The following is an 18,947-nucleotide window of genomic DNA, read 5'->3' as shown; positions in this document are numbered from 1 at the left end:
AATTTTTCAAGTTGCGTATTAGAGACAGGATAATCTGCTAGGATGTGTGAAAAATGCCATTCTAGTTACATTCTTGAACATGCTAGAACCAGACTATCATGACAAATATATATAATTTTGAATAAAATTTTTATTTTTATCTTTTTTTTTTTACATGTCATTCATTACTTCTATTCTGGTTAATACAGAAATATAAGAACCATGGAGAAGGAAATTTATTGAGGAGAGTTAAGGAGCACATACTAAATTTAAATAAGAAAAGTTTATTAACCTAGTGCATTCAGTTTTTAAAATCCTTTGAAGAAAAAAATGCTATTTAAATAAAACATAAGCTTTCAAAAAAAGCAGAATGCAGATGAAGAAAAGAAAGCTAGAGCTCAGGGATTTTGAACAAACAGTGGCCACATATTAAAGGGCTGCTCTATGTACTACAAAAGATCTGCTTAGAAAGTAAAAATGTTTTGGGATCGTCAGAGGACAAGACCAATGCATTTAAGTAGCTTTAATTTGCTTGCTTTCTTTCTCTATAACTCCATGAATTTGCTAGCACAGGGACTAGACAAGTATAGTGCTTGCAGTTTTTTTCAGACATTTTATATAATCTATTTCTTCATATTCTTAGAATCCAAATAAAATCTTTATTAGGGCTGCCTGCTCATAATTACTTGCACAGGAAAGAGAATTTGAAAGGGAAAAAAGTTATCCCCTAGAAGGCTTTGTGTGAAAAGCAGTAGAAAAATCGAGGAAACTAGAACCATATAATCTTTTATCACCTGCTCTTCTAAAGGCCCCTGAGAAAGAAACTCAGACACCCAAAACATACTTTGAAATCCTGGACCTAATGAAACAGTCACATCCCACTGGGAAACAAGTGAGGCTGTAAAGCACATACTGCTTTATACTAAAGCAACATTATTTTAAATTGTCTAGCAATAACATGAAAAAATGCAACAACTTTAATCATGAAACTGTTTTTTTCTGCCGATAGTTGAAAGCAAGAGATGCTGCAGTCAGCACTTGTTAAACTGGGATACTATTGTGAAATGCACCCTTTTACCTACTAATCTAATTAAAAGTAATCAACAGTAGACATTCCTCAATAGCAATGTTTGGATTGGTGATTCACACAATTTGGCAAACTCCCCTTTTGATTTCTGTGATACTTTTGCCTTAAACAGCATCACTCCCAACTTCTCAGTTGTGTCTCTATTACAGTGATGCAATACATGGGATTTATTACTCATTGAACAGGTTACACAGGCATTTGTCAGAACATCCTCTAAACAGCACTCAGAGTGCAACCCTGAACAAGGACAGTATTTGGACTAGGAGATAACACAAACAAGGAAAAAAATAATATTGGATTTTACACCAACACTTCAGTTTAGCACATTCCCTACAAGTGAAATAGTTCTTCATCATGCTTTTGGCTGGCTGGGTTCCAAAGTATTTGCTACTTAAAGGTAGCAAACAGGTATATTAACATCTGTGTCATCCTGTACCTCCAAGAACCTCGTAAGCTCACAAATATTTACACCTACCTGAGGTTTGTGGGTTTTTTTGTTGTTTTTGTTTGTTTGTTTGTTGTTGTTTGGACAGGGTGAGGAGGTGTTCATTTTTAACTGATGTATGAGCAATACTAAGAAAAATGCTCAGGAATACTTAAAATCTTTGGATGCTTGCTTGCTTGTCAATTAGTAAATATTTAATCAGAATGCACACATTAACTTCAATTAAATCTCAAAAAATAAAGGTTTATTCATGCTTTCTAATTGCAATTTTTCTCATTTCAAATTAGGCTAACAAGTTATTGCTGCTGAAAGAACCATTGTCTGTCCACTGGTTTACATACAAATCCACTCTATACAGTATTTTTGGTGTCTGCTAGAATATGCTATTTCATGCCACCTTCCTGTTTTCTACAGTGCTTCTGATCATGAAATGAGGATTGCAGGAGCAAAACACGTATGAAATGTACACACAGAAACTACAGGCATATGCACACAAAATTTAAAAATTACACTTCAATATTTTGTAAAAATAACATTTTATCCTAATCACTTCAAAGTTTTACAATCTAACAAAAATAATGGGTTCCTCACTCATTTTATCAATTCACAGAACTTCAGCCCCACAAATTCATAGTTTTAATATGGCATTTTTTAATCAACATGGTATTTGAGAGGTGTCATTATTTTGCTTTTAATAAATAGCAAAGTTCCAAAACAATCAGCAAGCATTTTAATTTGCTGTCAGTATTTTACTTTTAATCACAGACAGCTTTACCACTAGGGTCCTCAACAGTGAATTACCTGCATTGGTAGTCATACTGCACAAAAAAAATCCATGAGATTCCAAATAAAGAATTATGGTTGTCCTAGATTTAAACACCTCAGTTATGCAACTGAATGACATAATTCAAAGGTATTTCTAACTTATTGTAAGAGGAATTCTGTGATAGAACTGCTTGACAAAATCTAATGCAAGCATGTTAAAAAAAATGAAAATGAAAATGAACTGAACAAACTAGCACAACCTTCAGTAAACATTTTTAAAGTTGAATGTACACTTACTATTTATGTATTTACACAAGAGAAATTACAAAGATTTTCTGGAAGAAAATCACTGAACCCAAAATTACATTTCAAATTCTACAGACAAGAATTTATTATTTTCGCTGCATTTTAGTCTGAAGTTTGAAATAGGTGGTCCTTTTCAAAAGGACAAACTTAAGGCACACTTAAACTGTGTTTCACTACATTGCTGCATGAGATGTGATTACCTCAGAAACAGCATAAATCCAAAATATTTGTTTTCCCTTGATCAACTGAGGTGGCAGTGACAGAACTCCCTTTGACTAGATGACAGTGAATGCATTTTTAGAAAGGATTTTATACACTGAGATACACTTTATTTCTACTTAATTCCTGCTGTTATCAAGAAAAAGCTACATTATTTATAATATGATCTCTATTTATGTGGAAGTGACATTCAGATCCAAAGCCCCTGCGACTATGGCTTAGGTGAATCCTACCAACCTACATTTGAGTTAACAGTTCTATATCCATTGAACACTCTTCACCTATTCACCTAGCAAAGATTTCTAGCATTGGCTCCAACACAATTGTAATGTTCTTGCATAGAAATCAATATGGCTGTGAAGTTACTTGAAGTGTTTGAGAAACACATCAAGTCATCTGCTTTAAAGAATCTGTTTTTCTGCATTTCAACAGAAACCTTAACACATGCTAATGTGAACACATCCATTGTGACACAGATACACATACAGAAAATCATTCAAGAGGAATTTTGCAGCATTAAAACATTAAAACAAAGCAAAAAAATCTTCAACTAGCCTATTTAGAAGTTACAATGCTCTCTGACCATATATTTTTTTTTTCAAAGCACAAAACTGTCTCTTGTCTGAGGGCTTTAGTATGATTTAATTAGATAAGGGAATTTAAAATTAGCATTAGTGATTTAACTTTAAAAGAAAAATGACAGAATACAGAATGAGATTAGTAAAACCAGTGATATAATTAATATCACTGTTACTATGCAAGTGCTGAAATGTGCACTTAAAACTCCTTGAGAGAGAAAACATTTGCCTGCAACTGTACAATATATCTTAACAACCTCTTCATTTGTAAGAGTGCTTAGACTGCTAGAACTGCCTCCTCTAATCTTTGGTAGCAGAGCATCTAAAAGATATTAAGAGTAGGATATTTAATGAGACAACCCTTTTTCATCAAGTTCATGCAAGATAGGAATAAAAGAACAATGGCAAATACAATATTACAGCTTACCAACTTCAACAAAAACCCTACTAACAGACTCTTGTCACTGACAAGAATCACTTTTCAGATCCTATATATAAGTTATTACTCAAAGAGATATAATTAATATTCTTTTTAGTAGCTCTACTTGACTTTTCTTGACTATGAAATATCATGTACATACACTAATTGAATTATGTTTATTGTGGACCCAAAGAACCTGTACCAAATAAGTGGAGTGAACAACATCACTGCAACAGCCCTTCAAGGAAAAATGTAAGACTAGTTACAATTAAGGAAAGATGCTTTTACCATTCTTGTTCAAATAAACAGCTTCAAATCAAAAAAGAACATCCTGCCTTTACGCCTTTTAAAACAATCTCTCATCTACACCAGTAAATGGCTTCACAGTGCATACCTACTTGTGGAAAGGAAGTTGAAAGTAAAATCTAACTACTGCAACATTCAAAAGAATCAGCAGTAGATGTCACAACAGTGAAGGAGAGATCCTTTAATTACTAGGATTAACAATAATAAAAAAGATAAAGAGTCTTTAATAACATGAATTAAGTGCAAAAATTTGTCCTGTTACTCTTGATGACTCCTGATACTTTGAATAGGTTTTAAAATTATAAAGCTGGACTTTACAAGAGTATGCAGTGATAGAACAAAGGGCAATGGTTTTAAATTGATGTACAGCAGACTTAGATTAGATAGAAATTCTTTAAGTGGTGAGGCACTGGAACAGGTTGCTCAGAGAAGCTATGGATGCCCCATCCCTGGAAGTATTCAAGGCCAGGTTGGATGCAGTTTTGAACAACCTGGTCTAGTGGAAGGTGTCCCCATCCATGGCATGGGAGTTGGAACTATGTGATCTTTAAGGTCCCTTTCAATCCAAATCATTTGAAGATTCTGACTGTTCAGCTCTCCCATTATCAAGTAACAAAAAGTCACCATTACTGAAAAGACAGAGAATGAACTTTAGGATCCATTTCTATCAGTTTCAAATCAACTTACTCAAAGATGTGAGTTAGGACAAAAAGTCAAGAGTACTTTCAGTTTGACCAGCAGAAAATATCCTTGCACATGGTCAAAACTGCTCAAACTGTATATTCAGAGACTTCTGTAATAAAGTAGCTTACCTTATAATCACCTTCTATACATAAGTTTATTTTATAATTTTCCAATTCTGCTTAAGTAATGCCTGTGCATGCCTCACTACAGGCTTGATTACCGTACTCTCATCTTGACTTACTCAGGCTAAAAGTTCCTTAAGCTCATGAAGTCATTTAAACCACTGAAGTGGCTCTAAGTATGTTATAAAGCTCTACTGAAGCAAAGGAATCTAACAGTATATATTCCCCTGAGTTTGTAACAAAAGGAAGTACCACACATAAAAAGAAAGCATACCAGTACTTCACAAGAAAAGGCTCCAGCAAAGAATTCATGTTCTTATAGCAAAGTTTCATTTTTATGGATATAGTGTTCTACTCAAATGCACTACAGTGAAAGAACCACAGCCTGTTTAAAAAGGTAAATATATCAAACAACTTACTGATGCATACAGTTTTCAAGTAAATGTGCGTGCCTAAATACAATGTGTTGCCTGCAAAGCTACCTGAAATATTTTTCAACATATCAGTTGCTAATGTGAATCATGCATCAGTTTCTTCAGTTGCTAGAGCCTACAACCTTTCATCACTACAGTAAGTTTTAAACAGGCGTAAGCCAGAACTGCCACCCCAATACCTGGGCCTGATCTTCTTTGCAAAAGCAAAAATTAAGTCACTCCCATTAATCACATCAGAGAACTGGTCTGCATGTCAGGACAGTTCTTTTTAGTGCACATGTTGGCTTATGATGGCTTAATCTACAATAAAAAAGGAAAGTCTTCACTCCAGCTCTGAAACATTTAAAAGTTCCTACTGGCAAGACAAAGAAACCAGACTGTTTCACTGATATAAACTCCCTTTAAGTTTCTAAATATAGCTATTTTTTGGTAATCCATATCTGCAAGCTACATTATTTAACTAAGAAATAGAACAGTTCTAGCTGTAAACATGATGTAACTGAAGACTGTGCAACAAGCCTTTATTCTACAAAAAACAGTGTTTAGAAATTGATGGTGTAACATGTATGTACAGTAGCCAATTTATTAATATTTGAAGAGATATTAACAAAGATAATAGATTAATTAAATGCATTGTTCTATACCACTACCAACCAAACTGTTCAACAACTTTCACCTGGTAATTTCCTTAAATCTTCATACTATGAACAACTTGGCACACTGCCAGTCCTAGTTAGAAGAACAACAGATTAATTTCAGTTTTCAGAAGGTTTTTAACAAAATGTGTAGAAAGTAAAGCCACTGCCAATATGTGTTCGATTTTGAGTATTTATTTCTGTGGTCTATGACTTAAGACTTTTCAAACGGAACATACTAAAATGAAAGAAAACCCCTTATGTTCATAAAATAAAATGTCCTTAGAGCTATTTTGTGCTTTTGGGCTTTCACACAATCTAACCTGCCTGACCAGAACACTATGAGTAGGTGGTGCAGCAGCATCAGTCAAGCTCTTTGAGCCAGAGACTGCCTGTGACAATACATTTACCTTAAACATTGTTCATCTCAACTCCCAAGACTCGTTCTGGTAATAAACACATCAGCAAGGTCTATTACAAAGCAGTGGTTATTTAATGCATACCTGATGACTACTACTTGGCACAATAGATAATAATTCATTCAAGTCCACTCTTTCCAAGGGCTATCTTCATTAAGCTGTTTACTATCCAGAATAAAAGTCCCTGGTACTGAAAAACTGAACCATCACACAGCATGACAAAATACCCCACCTTCCAGAGGAAGAGGACTACACACACACACACGAGTAACTTGCTTCTAGGTTCAAAGGCATGCTAATGCTTTACACTCATGTGATGTTTTCATACTTTCATCCCTTTGAGGGAAGCAGAAGGGCAAATAAAACTTACATGTTAATGCTTTAGTATTAAAGATCAAAAGTATAATCTAAAACTAAAATGTTTCTTTTACCGAAGGGGCATTAATGTAACAGAATCTACCCTTATTATCTTATTATGCAAGAGGAAAACAACTTTCTTAAAACTGAGTGAAAATATGCTTTCAGGCACAGAATTTTAACAAAACTTATTTTGAAAGAAGTTGGTGAAATGCACTTGAATGGAACAAACTGAAAATCTGACATCATCCTAACAGCTTAATCTTTCACCACCAATTGAAGGGATACACAAAGCAGTGAAGTAGGTGAAACAGGAGAGAATGGCACTACTAATTTACCTAAGCAGCCAATTCATCTAAACAATTTAGAGAGAGGTTCATCTTTAATGTTATTCCATCAAAACACAACCCCCCAACTCTTATTTCTGTTAAAAACATGTAGGGTCTTTAGATCAACATCAGCTTTTTACTTTTCATGCAACATTTCTGAACTTTGAGTCATTAAAATCAATTAACCACAAAGTACTCAAACACTAACACTATCTATCCAGAACACCAAATATATTACAAAATAAGAAAATGCAAATATTCACTTAAGTTTTGGCTTCATGCATATCTGCATTTTAAAAAGCTAGAATCCTACTGCATATTCTTACAGTATACGTGTTCCACCTTCTAGAAGTAGTAAGAATATTGTAACAATGAGTACGAGCAGATAAATACAAGCTTGACATTACTGCAGTGCAATGTTTTATCTTGCTACCTAAAGAAGGTGAAAGGCAAATTTTCACAACCTAGTTTCATTTCAGTTTTATTGAAGTGCCTACAGCATTCTGTGAGTGCTTGCACATACACAGGCACGCACAGAAAAGGTGGTATCTACAAACAGTTTACACGGATATTTACATACATGTTATTTACATAAACTAATATGACTGCATGATCTTTGTTGTAAAAACCATATGCTTCTTGCACATATAACTGTTGCATTGGTTTTACAAAAGTAATATAAACCTTCTGCAACAACTGACTAAGCACATATCATAGCTGATTCCAAGTTTTTAGAGCTTGCAGGTTTTTTAAAAAAATACAATACCTAAAACACTGTTATCAAACAAATATGCTTTATTGGCATCTAAAAACAAAATGCACCCAACATTAAAATGTACTTTTTCATTTTTTAAACCCACTGCAGTACGAGGAACAAATCACAAACACTTACTTTAGAGAAAACAGAGACTATAGTGTAGATTTTACAAAATCACTTTTAATCTCTGTGTTATGCTCCTTGAGTAACATGGGCCATCTTTTTTTCTGCCGAATTGTAGGAACATAAAATATCACAGCTTTATCTATACTTTAAAATTCTGCAGCAGCCTAAAAACACAGACAAGATACACCAGCACCTGTTTTCAAGTATAACAATTTCGATAGCCAAACTAAGGGTAATCTAAAAATTCCATTTTCTTCCATAGGAAGTCTTTGTTTGACAAGCTGTTAATTTATCATTGTGAACTTAAAAGCATCTGGGGGCAATTTTATGCTTTACCAAAGAAATAAAATAAAATTTAAAAAAACCAAACCAAAACAAAAAACGTTTACCTACCATGTTCAAATTAAGAACAGTGTTCTATACAAGTCAGTTGTACAGTTATTTAAGTGAAAGATGAACATGAACATCAGATTAACTTAATTCTGGCAGACAAAAGTGAACTGCTATGGTCCAGTCAGCCATTTATCTATTACAGAGAGATGACAACTTTACAAAAGGTATCTTTTACCTACTGAGTGATGATTATGTCCCCTCAGTTTCTGTGCTTTCTACCACTGGTTCACTCTCTATATCAGCTTCTGTGTCACTCTTCTCTTTGTTTATCTCGACGGAAGATGTCAGTTTTTCATAAAGTTCTGGATCATCCTGCATCTGTGCAGTTGGCGGCTGACTTTCTGTCTCTGTATTTTCACCATTTACCTGGGGCATATTATCAGCTTTGCGTTGAGAAGTGGCCCCATCAAAATATTCAAAAACCCGTGGATGTGGAGGCGGGATCCAGTTGTTTGGCATTCTGTCTCTTCCAAACCTGTTTCCATTAATTTCTCTGCAAAAATTAAAATCTCTGTCATCCCTATCCCTCTGTCTTTCCCAGGGTCTTCTGCGGTCATCAAAATCTCTGTGAGCATCTTGTTCAAATCCTCTATTCCAACTGGGACCACTTCTACTATCAAACCTATAGTTTACATGCCGAAACCTCTCTCTGTCTTCATGGAAGCCTTTAGGACCACCATAAATAGGGAAGGCATGGTGCTCTCTTTCATCATAATCTCCTCTCTGTCCCCAGTGCTTGTCTGAATTGAAACCAAAATGCTCTCTTCGGCCAAGGTTATCTATACTTGGTCTTCCAAAATTTTCTCTCATGTCTATATGTGGTCTTGCAAAATGTTCTCTTCCATCTACTGGTGGCCTTCCTAAACCCTCTCTTGGATCAACTGGTGGTCGTCCAACAGAATCTCTGACGTCCACTGGAGATGGTCTGTTAAGATTATCTCGGTTTTCCACTGGAGGAAAGCGATAATCTCTGTCTCCCTCCTGTTGAATGTTATCACCTCCAAGTGGTAGCCTTTTCTCTGCATTAGAAATGCTATCAATATTTTGTCTTCCTGGTGTTCCAAAAGGTCTTTCTGTTTGATTAAAAATATCTCCTGGAGGAAAAGGACCTCGAGGTGGTGGTGGGTGAAGAGATGGATCAAGGATTGCAGGAGGAGGAAGAGTACGCTGTGGTGGCATTCCTGGCTGCATTAATGGAAACCTTGGTCCAGGTGAATGGGGCATTAGGCCTGGGCGGATATCTATAAGAGGCATTCCTGGCATTCTTTGATTACTGATATTTAAATGAGGCATATTTGGAACTGCAGCTGGATGCTGCATTGCCAGAAGTCCAGAATTACTTGAAATATTTGGTGGTGGCACTCCCATAAGTCCAGAACTAGTTGAAACATTGGGTGGTGGCATTAAGAGAAGCCCAGAATTGCTTGAAACACTCGGTGGCTGTACACCTGCCAGAACTCCTGAGCTGCTGGACACACTAGGTGGCTGCATTCCTGTCAGAAGGCCAGGGCTACTTGAGACACTGGGTGGATGAACTCCAGCTAGAAGCCCTGAGCTACTTGAGACATTTGGTGGTGGCACTCCAGCCATAAGTCCAGAGCTACTTGAGGCATTAGTTGGCTGAATCCCGCCAGCAAGAGAAGAGCTACTGGAGACAGCAGGTAGCTGCATTCCTCCTGCAAGACCAGAATTGCTGGAAACAGTTGGTGGTTGCACTCCTCCTACAAGTCCAGAGCTGCTTGAAACACTGGGTGGCTGTACTCCCCCTGCAAGTCCAGAGCTACTTGAGACAGTGGGTGAGGGCCCTTCTCCAGTAAGCCCAGAACTGCTTGAGACACTGGGTGGCTGCACTCCTCCAACAAGTCCAGAGCTACTCGAGACATCACTTTGCACTGAAATGCAGCAACAAGAAAAACAGTTAACAAAAAATACCAGTGTAACACACAGCATTCAAAACAAAATGCAGCTTAATCCATGTTCAAGTAATGCATACAGTTATGATACTGCTGACAAGGTCTGTCCTAGTTTCTATAATTAATATGTATTACTCCAACCACATTGGTAATACATAGACATTATGCCACAGAAATAAACGACTCTACAAAGTAAAGACTGTACAGCAGCTTAAAATTGACTAACCCCAAACCCATCACCCAATTTATGCAACGGAACTATTAAAATTTTTGATAAAATTCTATAGATGTTATACTAGCCAACCCTCTCTTGCTCCTTTCCATTGCTACTGGTGTAATCAAACTGCATTTTTAAGAAGTTTCCTAAAGGGTTTCCAGGCTCAGCTTTATTTCTTGAGACTATGAGTAAAACATATTTTGAGCATAAGCTGCTAGAAGTGAATGATCAGATGGTGACAAAGACGGTTCTCACCACTTCCCCAAATTAAATTCAGAATGACACCCTACCCAGCCCATAACTTCCTATTCTGTAGTTACTAGCTCAATCGACTACGATTTGCAAAAATCACAATGTGATGCTTCCTGTACATGATCATATCATATAATGAAAACATTTCTTACCAGATCTGTTGTTTTCACTGGAAGAAATCTGAAGGTCTGTAAGATGTGATCCTTTGTCATCTGATTCTGATTTGCTCATTGGCAGGGGATTAAAAACACTTCCAGCAGATAATGTTGGAGTAGCTAGATTGCTAGTAACTGTGCCAACTGGTAGAACAAGGCCAGTAAAAGGAACATCCTTCATTGTGTCCTGTGCAATTGGTAATGGAGGCTGTACTAAAGCTGTAGAGAAATAACAGAAGTGCATCACAGTACTAGTAAAACCTTCAAATTTAGTTTAGTAGAAGTCAAGCTGATAAATCAAAAGAAGTGAAATTAATTACCCTCACTGGTACGTTTTTGGTAATAGATTTCTTGTCCTCAATGAGCAACGTAATGTTTATGTTTTTTTTCCTAGAGATCATGAGCTTCAGGTAAACCTATGCAATCAGTAGTCTAACATATCTTTAAATGTTAAATGAATACAGTTAGAATGCTAAACTAAAATAAATTGTTATATATTATTCAGTCACTAAAACCAAATAATCCCAGTAACAGCTACATGTGTTAGAAAGGTCCAAATACTGAACTATGCATACAAATAATTAAAAATTTTCTGTAACTTTTCTTAGTAAGTCTATGTTTGGTAAAATATTTCAGTCTACATTATAAGCTCTGTAAGTCTTTTTCTCAATACCTACTTAAACCAGCTAAACAACAACTTCTGTGTTGCTATTTCCCATTAGACAGGATTAGCTTGCTTTTGATTAAATAAGAAGGAGTATGTAAACAAAGTAAACTTTTCATTACACACAAACAATTGTTAGAGCAATCAAACTTACGTGTTGGAACAACTGGTGGGACAACAGGTGGTGGGACAACAGGTGGTGGGACAACAGGTGGAACTGGAGGAGGCATATAACCTATATGGAAGAAATGACAAATGATTACATGAAAAGCAAATAAACTCTTGCAGTAAAAGACTGCCTACGTTATTTAACCCAAAAAAAGATGTGTCATTGTACACTAGCAAACAACAAATTAGTAGGAAGAGGCAACAGTTGTTATTGTTTTCAAAACAACTCCATCTTCACTACAGATGATCTGCAGGCGCATCTTTAAGTAGTATCCATAGAAGAAAATCAAGAGTTTCTACTTTTCAAAAACAAGATTTATTTTAAGTACCTTTAAATTTTAATTCCTTGCAGAGGTAAAAAGATGGGATTCTTATTCTCAATAGAATACATTGATAAAAGCAATACCAAGTTAGATGTAAGCAATTTTAATCTAGTATGAAATTTAGGAGTCAAAGGCCAACTCGCTCAGACAGTAACCAATAGCTGAGAAAAAACTCAGAGGTACACAGAGGCACAAGAACTGCCTATGCCCATTTCACACTGCATTTTGTTTTTACTGACATACCTGGAGGTGGCTGTGAAGGGTTGAAACTTGCTCTCAAGAAGGGTGGAGGAGGAATTGGGCTATAACCAGGAGGAGGGACAGACATTGTGACAGGAAACGCAGGTGGAACCAAGCTAACAGCAGGCACAGCAGGAGCTACTGGAATCTTTTTTCATGGAAAGAAAAACAAGCAGCTTCAATACTTAACAGTATTCAAGGACATTAAAAGGGAAAAACTGATTTAACTGCAACTCACATCAAGCACTAAATGTACCAAAGCCTTTGTATATATTTCAAACACTGAAGAATTAGACTGCATTCTGAAATGGTACACTATGGGCGAACAAGGCCACTGCAAGAATCCTATGTTACCTTTACTTTATTCTCAGACAGCCAAAAATACAGTTTAACACTACGTCTATTAAAAAATAAAAATATACCTATTGCAGAGGGGTGAATGCAGAAAATCAGAGAGAGAAAAGGAAGAAAAATGCAGATAGGTAGAAATTTGGCAGCATTTTGAGAACAGTGATTCTAGTGCCTAGAAACACTCACATATTTTAGAACAGCACTGGAAGATTAAGTTTAGTGTGTGTAATTATAAGGCTAATAAACCAAATGAAATCCTGGAAATTATTTAGTATCTCTTGAATTTCTGTTTGAGCTATACATTTCGTTACAGTGCGTAATATTTACGATGACATAATTAGAAGCTGTATAAATGCAATACATACATGTATATTTAAATATATACTGATCACAGTGTACATTAGGAGACAGCTGAGATAAGAAGACTGAAGACAGTTTTTGTGAAGAGGAAAAAGCTCAAAATTCAATTCAAGTAAATGCAAATATATTAACCTTCATACAATTTTATGTCAGTTCATCAACTGGAAACGTCTATATGCATTTGGAAAGATAAAACCTAATAACAAGTATAAAAACTTTTGTATTAAGCAACTGCATGAAACTAGAGATTATACTCAACCACAGCAACTATTCTATTCTAAAATATTTCAGAGACGAACACTAATGGATGCAGGACTTAAAACAAAATTATTTTATAACTTAAACTCAACATTAAAATTTAACTGTATTGAATAAAAAAGTTTGCCCACTGCTTCTAAGGGGCTTTTGAAAACTCAGACAATACCAACCTGCAGCATAGTGACTGGCTGTGTGTAAGCTTCTGTCTGTGTTGTAATAACGGTACTCTTATCAACTGTAGCACTCTGCGTCGTTTGAGTATTTTCTTTAGCAGCTTCTGAGCTTCTGGCTGTTTCCCACTCTTTAAAAGTGATGTATTTTATTATAAAAAGATAATTAATGTGTTATTTTTGTTTGGATATTATAAAGTCCTCTTCCTTCTTAAACAATAAATTTTAATCTAGTATCTACATAGATTCATTACAAATAGCCCTCAAACTTGTCATGAAAAGAACAAGTGCAATTATTTATTATTGTGTATTTTAAAGAACGTTATATATCTTTATCTACCTGCAATGCTGTTTAATTTTGCCTGTGTACAAACTGATTTTTCAAAACTTCACAAGTTTTTTCACCAGTCATTGCGTTAGTAATTTGCAATATAGAGTATGCTCCTGTTTTCTAAAAACTCCTGTAGCCAATATATGTATGTCATCACTCGGCAACTGTACAATGAGAAAGAATCCTGATGTTAAGCAAACCTCACCACAACCTCCATTTCTTCAACAATTTTTTACTTTAAGTGTAATATACTGAATGTATTTCAGTAATGCTACATGTTTAAATTTTTGTCATTTATACTCAATTTTCACTCAAACCAAGACTGTATTTTGACCTGAAGAATCACTGCCACTACTGTAAAAGTCTTCATCTGCTATTTATTTTTGTTTAGCTCTGTTTCAAGAAAATACAGTACAAGTAAATCTTTCATAAACCTAATATAGTGTTCAACTGGGTTTCAGAATAAGGTCTAACACTACTTGTTTTCCTGTCTCTCTGACTTCATGGAAAAAATACCATAAGGTTCTGCTAAGCTGTGCCTATCTGGACAAGTTCTAATTTCAATTTATATTTTATACCTGAATATAAGATTTTCCTAATCATAAGCAGATAACAATTTCTACACAAATTAATATTTCACACACCAGTGCACAAAAAGTTCCTAACTCTTAAAATATGCTAACCTTTATTAATTGGCCTAAACTAATTACCCTCTGTCACCAGTTCCTCATTGTCATGACAATCAACAAGTTATTATCCAAAAATACAAACTAGATTTCATCATTACAGTGCCATTTATATTGTAAACAAAGAGCTAGAAAAATCTACATAAATGAAAAAAAGAGCATGCATTTCCTAAACAATAGATTTTCTGAGAATTTGCAATTCCCCAAATAAACACATTGTCTAACTATCAGAATTGTTAATGCCTGTACCTGTATTAACTGTTTCCTGGTCAATCATGCCACCTTCAGCAAAGCCCTCCAAATCATCCAGTTTCACTTTCTCCCATGGAATATAGGAAACTCCCAGATCCACATCCCAGAATTGCTTGTATTCTGTTTTCACACCTTTATTCAAAGCCCAAGCAATCTGAAAATAAAACCCAATCAAACAATCTGGTTAAATCATACAACTTGGGAACAGAATATTTCAGATTATTTCCTGAAAATTTCTGTCACTGCACGTCAACCCTCAGCATCTATTAATTACAAGTTTTAACAATGTTTGGATTTTAAATGAACCTGCAAGAAGTTTACCTGGCCTCTACAACAGGTACCCGTATGATTAATTACATCAGAAAGCCTAAATTTGTTCTACATTAATCCTAACATATATGGGGATATTAAAAATACGGTATTTCAAGGACTTACCCTAAAGTATCAAGCAGGTAGAAGAAACCCCCATAACATTTAATAAAATACTTTACTCTAAGACCACCATAAAATCTAATATTAAGTGACCTAAATGGACAGGTACAGGACTTAGGGTTTATGTACATAAACCATTGTCCAAGTGTTTCCTAAATATCAAGTCATAATGTCATTTTTCTATCTTTCATACTGCCTGTTAAAAGCTGCATTTTACACAGAGAGAAAGCAGTTTACACCTCACTGCTTCGTTATTGTTCTCCACAGTTTACATTTGAATGAACAGCTGATAAAAGACAAATCATCATAGTAGAATTGTACTCTGTTTGAAATTAACAGAATCCTTAAGATTAAAATCACCTTACCTTAATAATTTTAGATCCAATTTTATATGACCCAGAACTAAGTTTCTGAAGAGCACGATATGCATCTTGCCTATGCACCATACAGACATAAGCACATCCTCTTGGGGGAATCATCTATGGAAAAACAGCAGTGGTCTTAAAAAGTAGGAAAATCAGTACTTCAGATTATGTAATGACACTAATTGAACACTAATACTATAGAAGGAAAGGCTTGCACTACAAACAACCGTTACCTTAAATGGCCATATAAACAAGTTTGGGCATTGAGAAAACTTAAGAGTGATACAGGCAGGCTACTTTAGTTACAACATTTTCAAGAAGCAGCAGCAAGCTAAAGAATGAGCGTCACAAATGACATTAAAAGATTTGAACAAGGAGCAGACAAAGACTGGGAGCTATATTATGACAACTTCAGACAAGCAGAGGTTGCTACCTCTCCTTAAAGTCCAAATTCTCTATGAGCTGAGCTATAACCTCTCACAGAGGAGAAAAACAGTGATTAGAAGTTTACTGCATTTTTGAAGGGCAGACTCCTCATCCCTGAATGTGACTTTTTTTCTCATGTTTTACCGTATTTTTGTATACATAGTATGTTTTATTTATTGGATGACATAGCATGCAATCTTTGCAAGCTTAGATATATTATGTATGACAATTGCTTACACCAGTTTTAGTCAAAAATCTTGGTGTGCATTTACACAGTTTAAATGCACATAACCAACATGTAAGATGACAGACTGTACACATATTTTATAAGAATTGCATTAAGATGCATATTGCTATTCGAGATACTTAGGCTTTGTGGAATGCATAGGATGAACTTATCTACAATATGGTTTGCCTTTGAAATATAGTGGGATATGCATGGTTGTTACATTACTTTCTTTAATTAATAGTCCTTGCAAATCAAAATGGGGTTTAAATGTCTGGCTACTGGGCTGGTTTTTTCACTTGTGAAACTTAACAGAAGATTCTGTGAAGTCACAAAAAATATTCCTAATTAATTACAGATTCAAATATATTAACATGACAGGAAAACAGTAGAAGTATTATCTGAAATAAAGGAAATTACACAAGAAGCATTTTAAAACAGCTGAAGCAAGAGGAAAATGTGCTGTTTTAGGAGAAAAATACTTACTTTTGAAGCTGAATTATAGGCAACTGAGGTATTATTCTAAACACCTGACTCCAAATTACTCTAATGACAACTGTATCTCCCACTTACAAGCACATTTTAACTGTCACCTTTTAGAATAAACATTTGTTTACAGTGCAATTTATTTTCTTCTACATGTTTTATCGAGAAGGATTCTACTTAAGGAATCCTCTGTTTGGAAAGTAACCAAGAACAATGTGGATATACATATCTATAGGTGTTCTTAGGCCATGGAAAAATGACACCTGCTCCATGACATATCGCTAAAACAAAAACCATAACCTTTTGGTTAAACACTGGTTTAAAAACTGCATCAAGTGCTAGAGCTTAGGAATAGCCTTTTAACCTTAAAGTGTACTGTCTTTAGTGCTTCAAAACAGAGTAGATCAAAACTAGGTGGCAAATACCACGGCCACAATTTTTAACTGTGATAGAAAAGTCTCCTAAATTCAAGTTTAAGCAGCTATAAGGACTTCAGAGGCGTAAGCATGCTTACATTTCTAGTCTAAAATTCCTGAAAAAGCATAGCAACATGCTTACTTACATTAATTGACTCTATTTGTCCAAATTCTTCAAACAAGTTTGTTAAATCTTGTTGTGTAGCCTTCTTGTCTACTTGACCTACCCAAAGAGTAGTACTGCAAACTGTCAAAAAAAACATTGACATCAAAAAAATCAAAATACTGAACGTCAGCTTATGAAATATTCTATAAAAAGAATGTAAAAGTTGTAAACTACCCAGGAATCACTGATAAAAACCCAAGAATAGTAAATCTATTACCTACTATATAGAGATTAAATATATTAACAAAAAAGACAAAGGGTTAAACAACACCAAACATATTCACCACAAATGTTCATTCTTCTTGTTTCATTTTCTTTTAAACAAAATAGCTGTTTTCATAGAAATAAAACTGTAAAATTCTGCAGATTATCAGCTAAGGTAAACTGAATTATAAATTACTTCAGGAAAAAACAAAACAATAACATTATTTCTTCATCATTATCTTGACACATCTCCTTTCTGTACCAATCCTGGTGCACCAAAATGGAAACCAGAGCTCTGCATTCTGTCAATTGACATTTTCAATTGACATCAGTACTCTGCAGTGCTGAGAATGACCAGCAATTTGACAAAAATTGTTCTGCACATGCTTGTAGATATCCCTTTCATATCTCATGGTGTTAAGCTCTATGAAAGAATTCTTCAGATCTCAGCAAGCAGCAATAGTGGCTGTTACTGAACAAATTTCATGAAGTAGAACGCTTGTCAGGTGAATCACTTATTTAATCAGCTCCCCCCAAAGTTTCCACTCCCTGCCAAAGTTTCCACTCTTCACTTAACTTCCTTAATATCTCCTTTAAACTTCACAGGACCTCAAATGCTGCTGCTGTTCATTATGTTACTTAAGATCTCTGTCTCTCAGCTCCCAGCCATTCTGATTATAGCTCCCTGCCTTGTGGACTGCTGGGAGAAAGCTACACCATAAAACCAATTTGTCTCTTTTCATGTGAAAAACCAGAGAAGAGGGGAAAAAATAAAGCACATCTAAACTGTAGTACAGTTCCCAGTTTAAAGTCACCTTGGAATGATATGAAATATTAATGTGAAAAGAACAGAACACTCATTCCTTTACAAAAATGAGTTGTGAGCTGCCTATCTTGTGAGATGAATAGTACAGTTCTAAGACTCAAGATAAATGCAAAACTGTATTAGAAACAGTTTATAACCTATCTAAACAAAATTAAATTCTCAAAACATATTCCCTTTGATTTTAGCAACTGTGTGGAGGACAGTTATTAGCTTCCTCTTTTTTAGTATGTAAATTCTCCATAGAAATGAAAGCAATGCACAGCAACACTGCAGAGGCTGAAATCTACTTGACTTTTGAATACTTTCTTAAGATACCGCCATTATGGTCTGTCTTACACCAGCAAATTCCATGTACTTTGGCACTATGTTCCTCTGAAAATCTATTTAAAAAAACATGTAGATATTTTAAAACCCAGGCCTCTAAGATATCCATCAGAGTGTTCAAAGAATGCACCACACACTTTAATATTTTAATAATTTTCAGACCAACTGCCAGACGCATTCAAATGTCAAGTTAAAGACAACATTAAAGAGAAAGAAGACTGCAACTTAGAGACAGTCCTTGCTGCTCTCTGTTTAGAAGCAAAATCAGTAGTGCAAGCATGAGTAAAACCATAAGTAGAACAGTGTGATACTTTTTCCTAAGACGACATGATGTACCTAAGTTGCAAGAAACATCAAGAATTAAACTTCTATAA

At 35.1% G+C, this 18,947-nt stretch overlaps 1 protein-coding gene across 3 annotated transcripts in view; it reads right to left on the bottom strand.

The window, feature by feature from the left end:
- SCAF8 (SR-related CTD associated factor 8) overlaps window positions 1-18,947 on the bottom strand; it is an 88,489-nt gene that overhangs the window by 28,407 nt on the left and 41,135 nt on the right. For 2 of the 3 annotated variants that reach the window (XM_062490045.1, XM_062490047.1), the window contains 8 exons: window positions 17,200-17,300; window positions 15,500-15,613; window positions 14,700-14,856; window positions 13,434-13,564; window positions 12,298-12,442; window positions 11,718-11,798; window positions 10,897-11,118; window positions 7,864-10,254 (listed from right to left, as the gene is read on the bottom strand). In XM_062490045.1, coding sequence (XP_062346029.1) covers window positions 8,552-10,254; window positions 10,897-11,118; window positions 11,718-11,798; window positions 12,298-12,442; window positions 13,434-13,564; window positions 14,700-14,856; window positions 15,500-15,613; window positions 17,200-17,300 — 2,654 coding nt within the window. In that variant the 3' untranslated portion in view covers window positions 7,864-8,551. Of the gene's footprint in view, window positions 1-7,863; window positions 10,255-10,896; window positions 11,119-11,717; window positions 11,799-12,297; window positions 12,443-13,433; window positions 13,565-14,699; window positions 14,857-15,499; window positions 15,614-17,199; window positions 17,301-18,947 lie in introns of those variants that run through there. The other variant, XM_062490046.1, reaches the window with a different exon arrangement.

Source organism: Cinclus cinclus, chromosome 3 (genome assembly GCF_963662255.1).
Source record: "Cinclus cinclus chromosome 3, bCinCin1.1, whole genome shotgun sequence".
Classification (NCBI taxonomy): Eukaryota; Metazoa; Chordata; class Aves; order Passeriformes; family Cinclidae; genus Cinclus; species Cinclus cinclus.
Note: the sequence above shows the minus strand (reverse complement) of the source record. Positions and strands in the feature narration are given on the sequence as shown.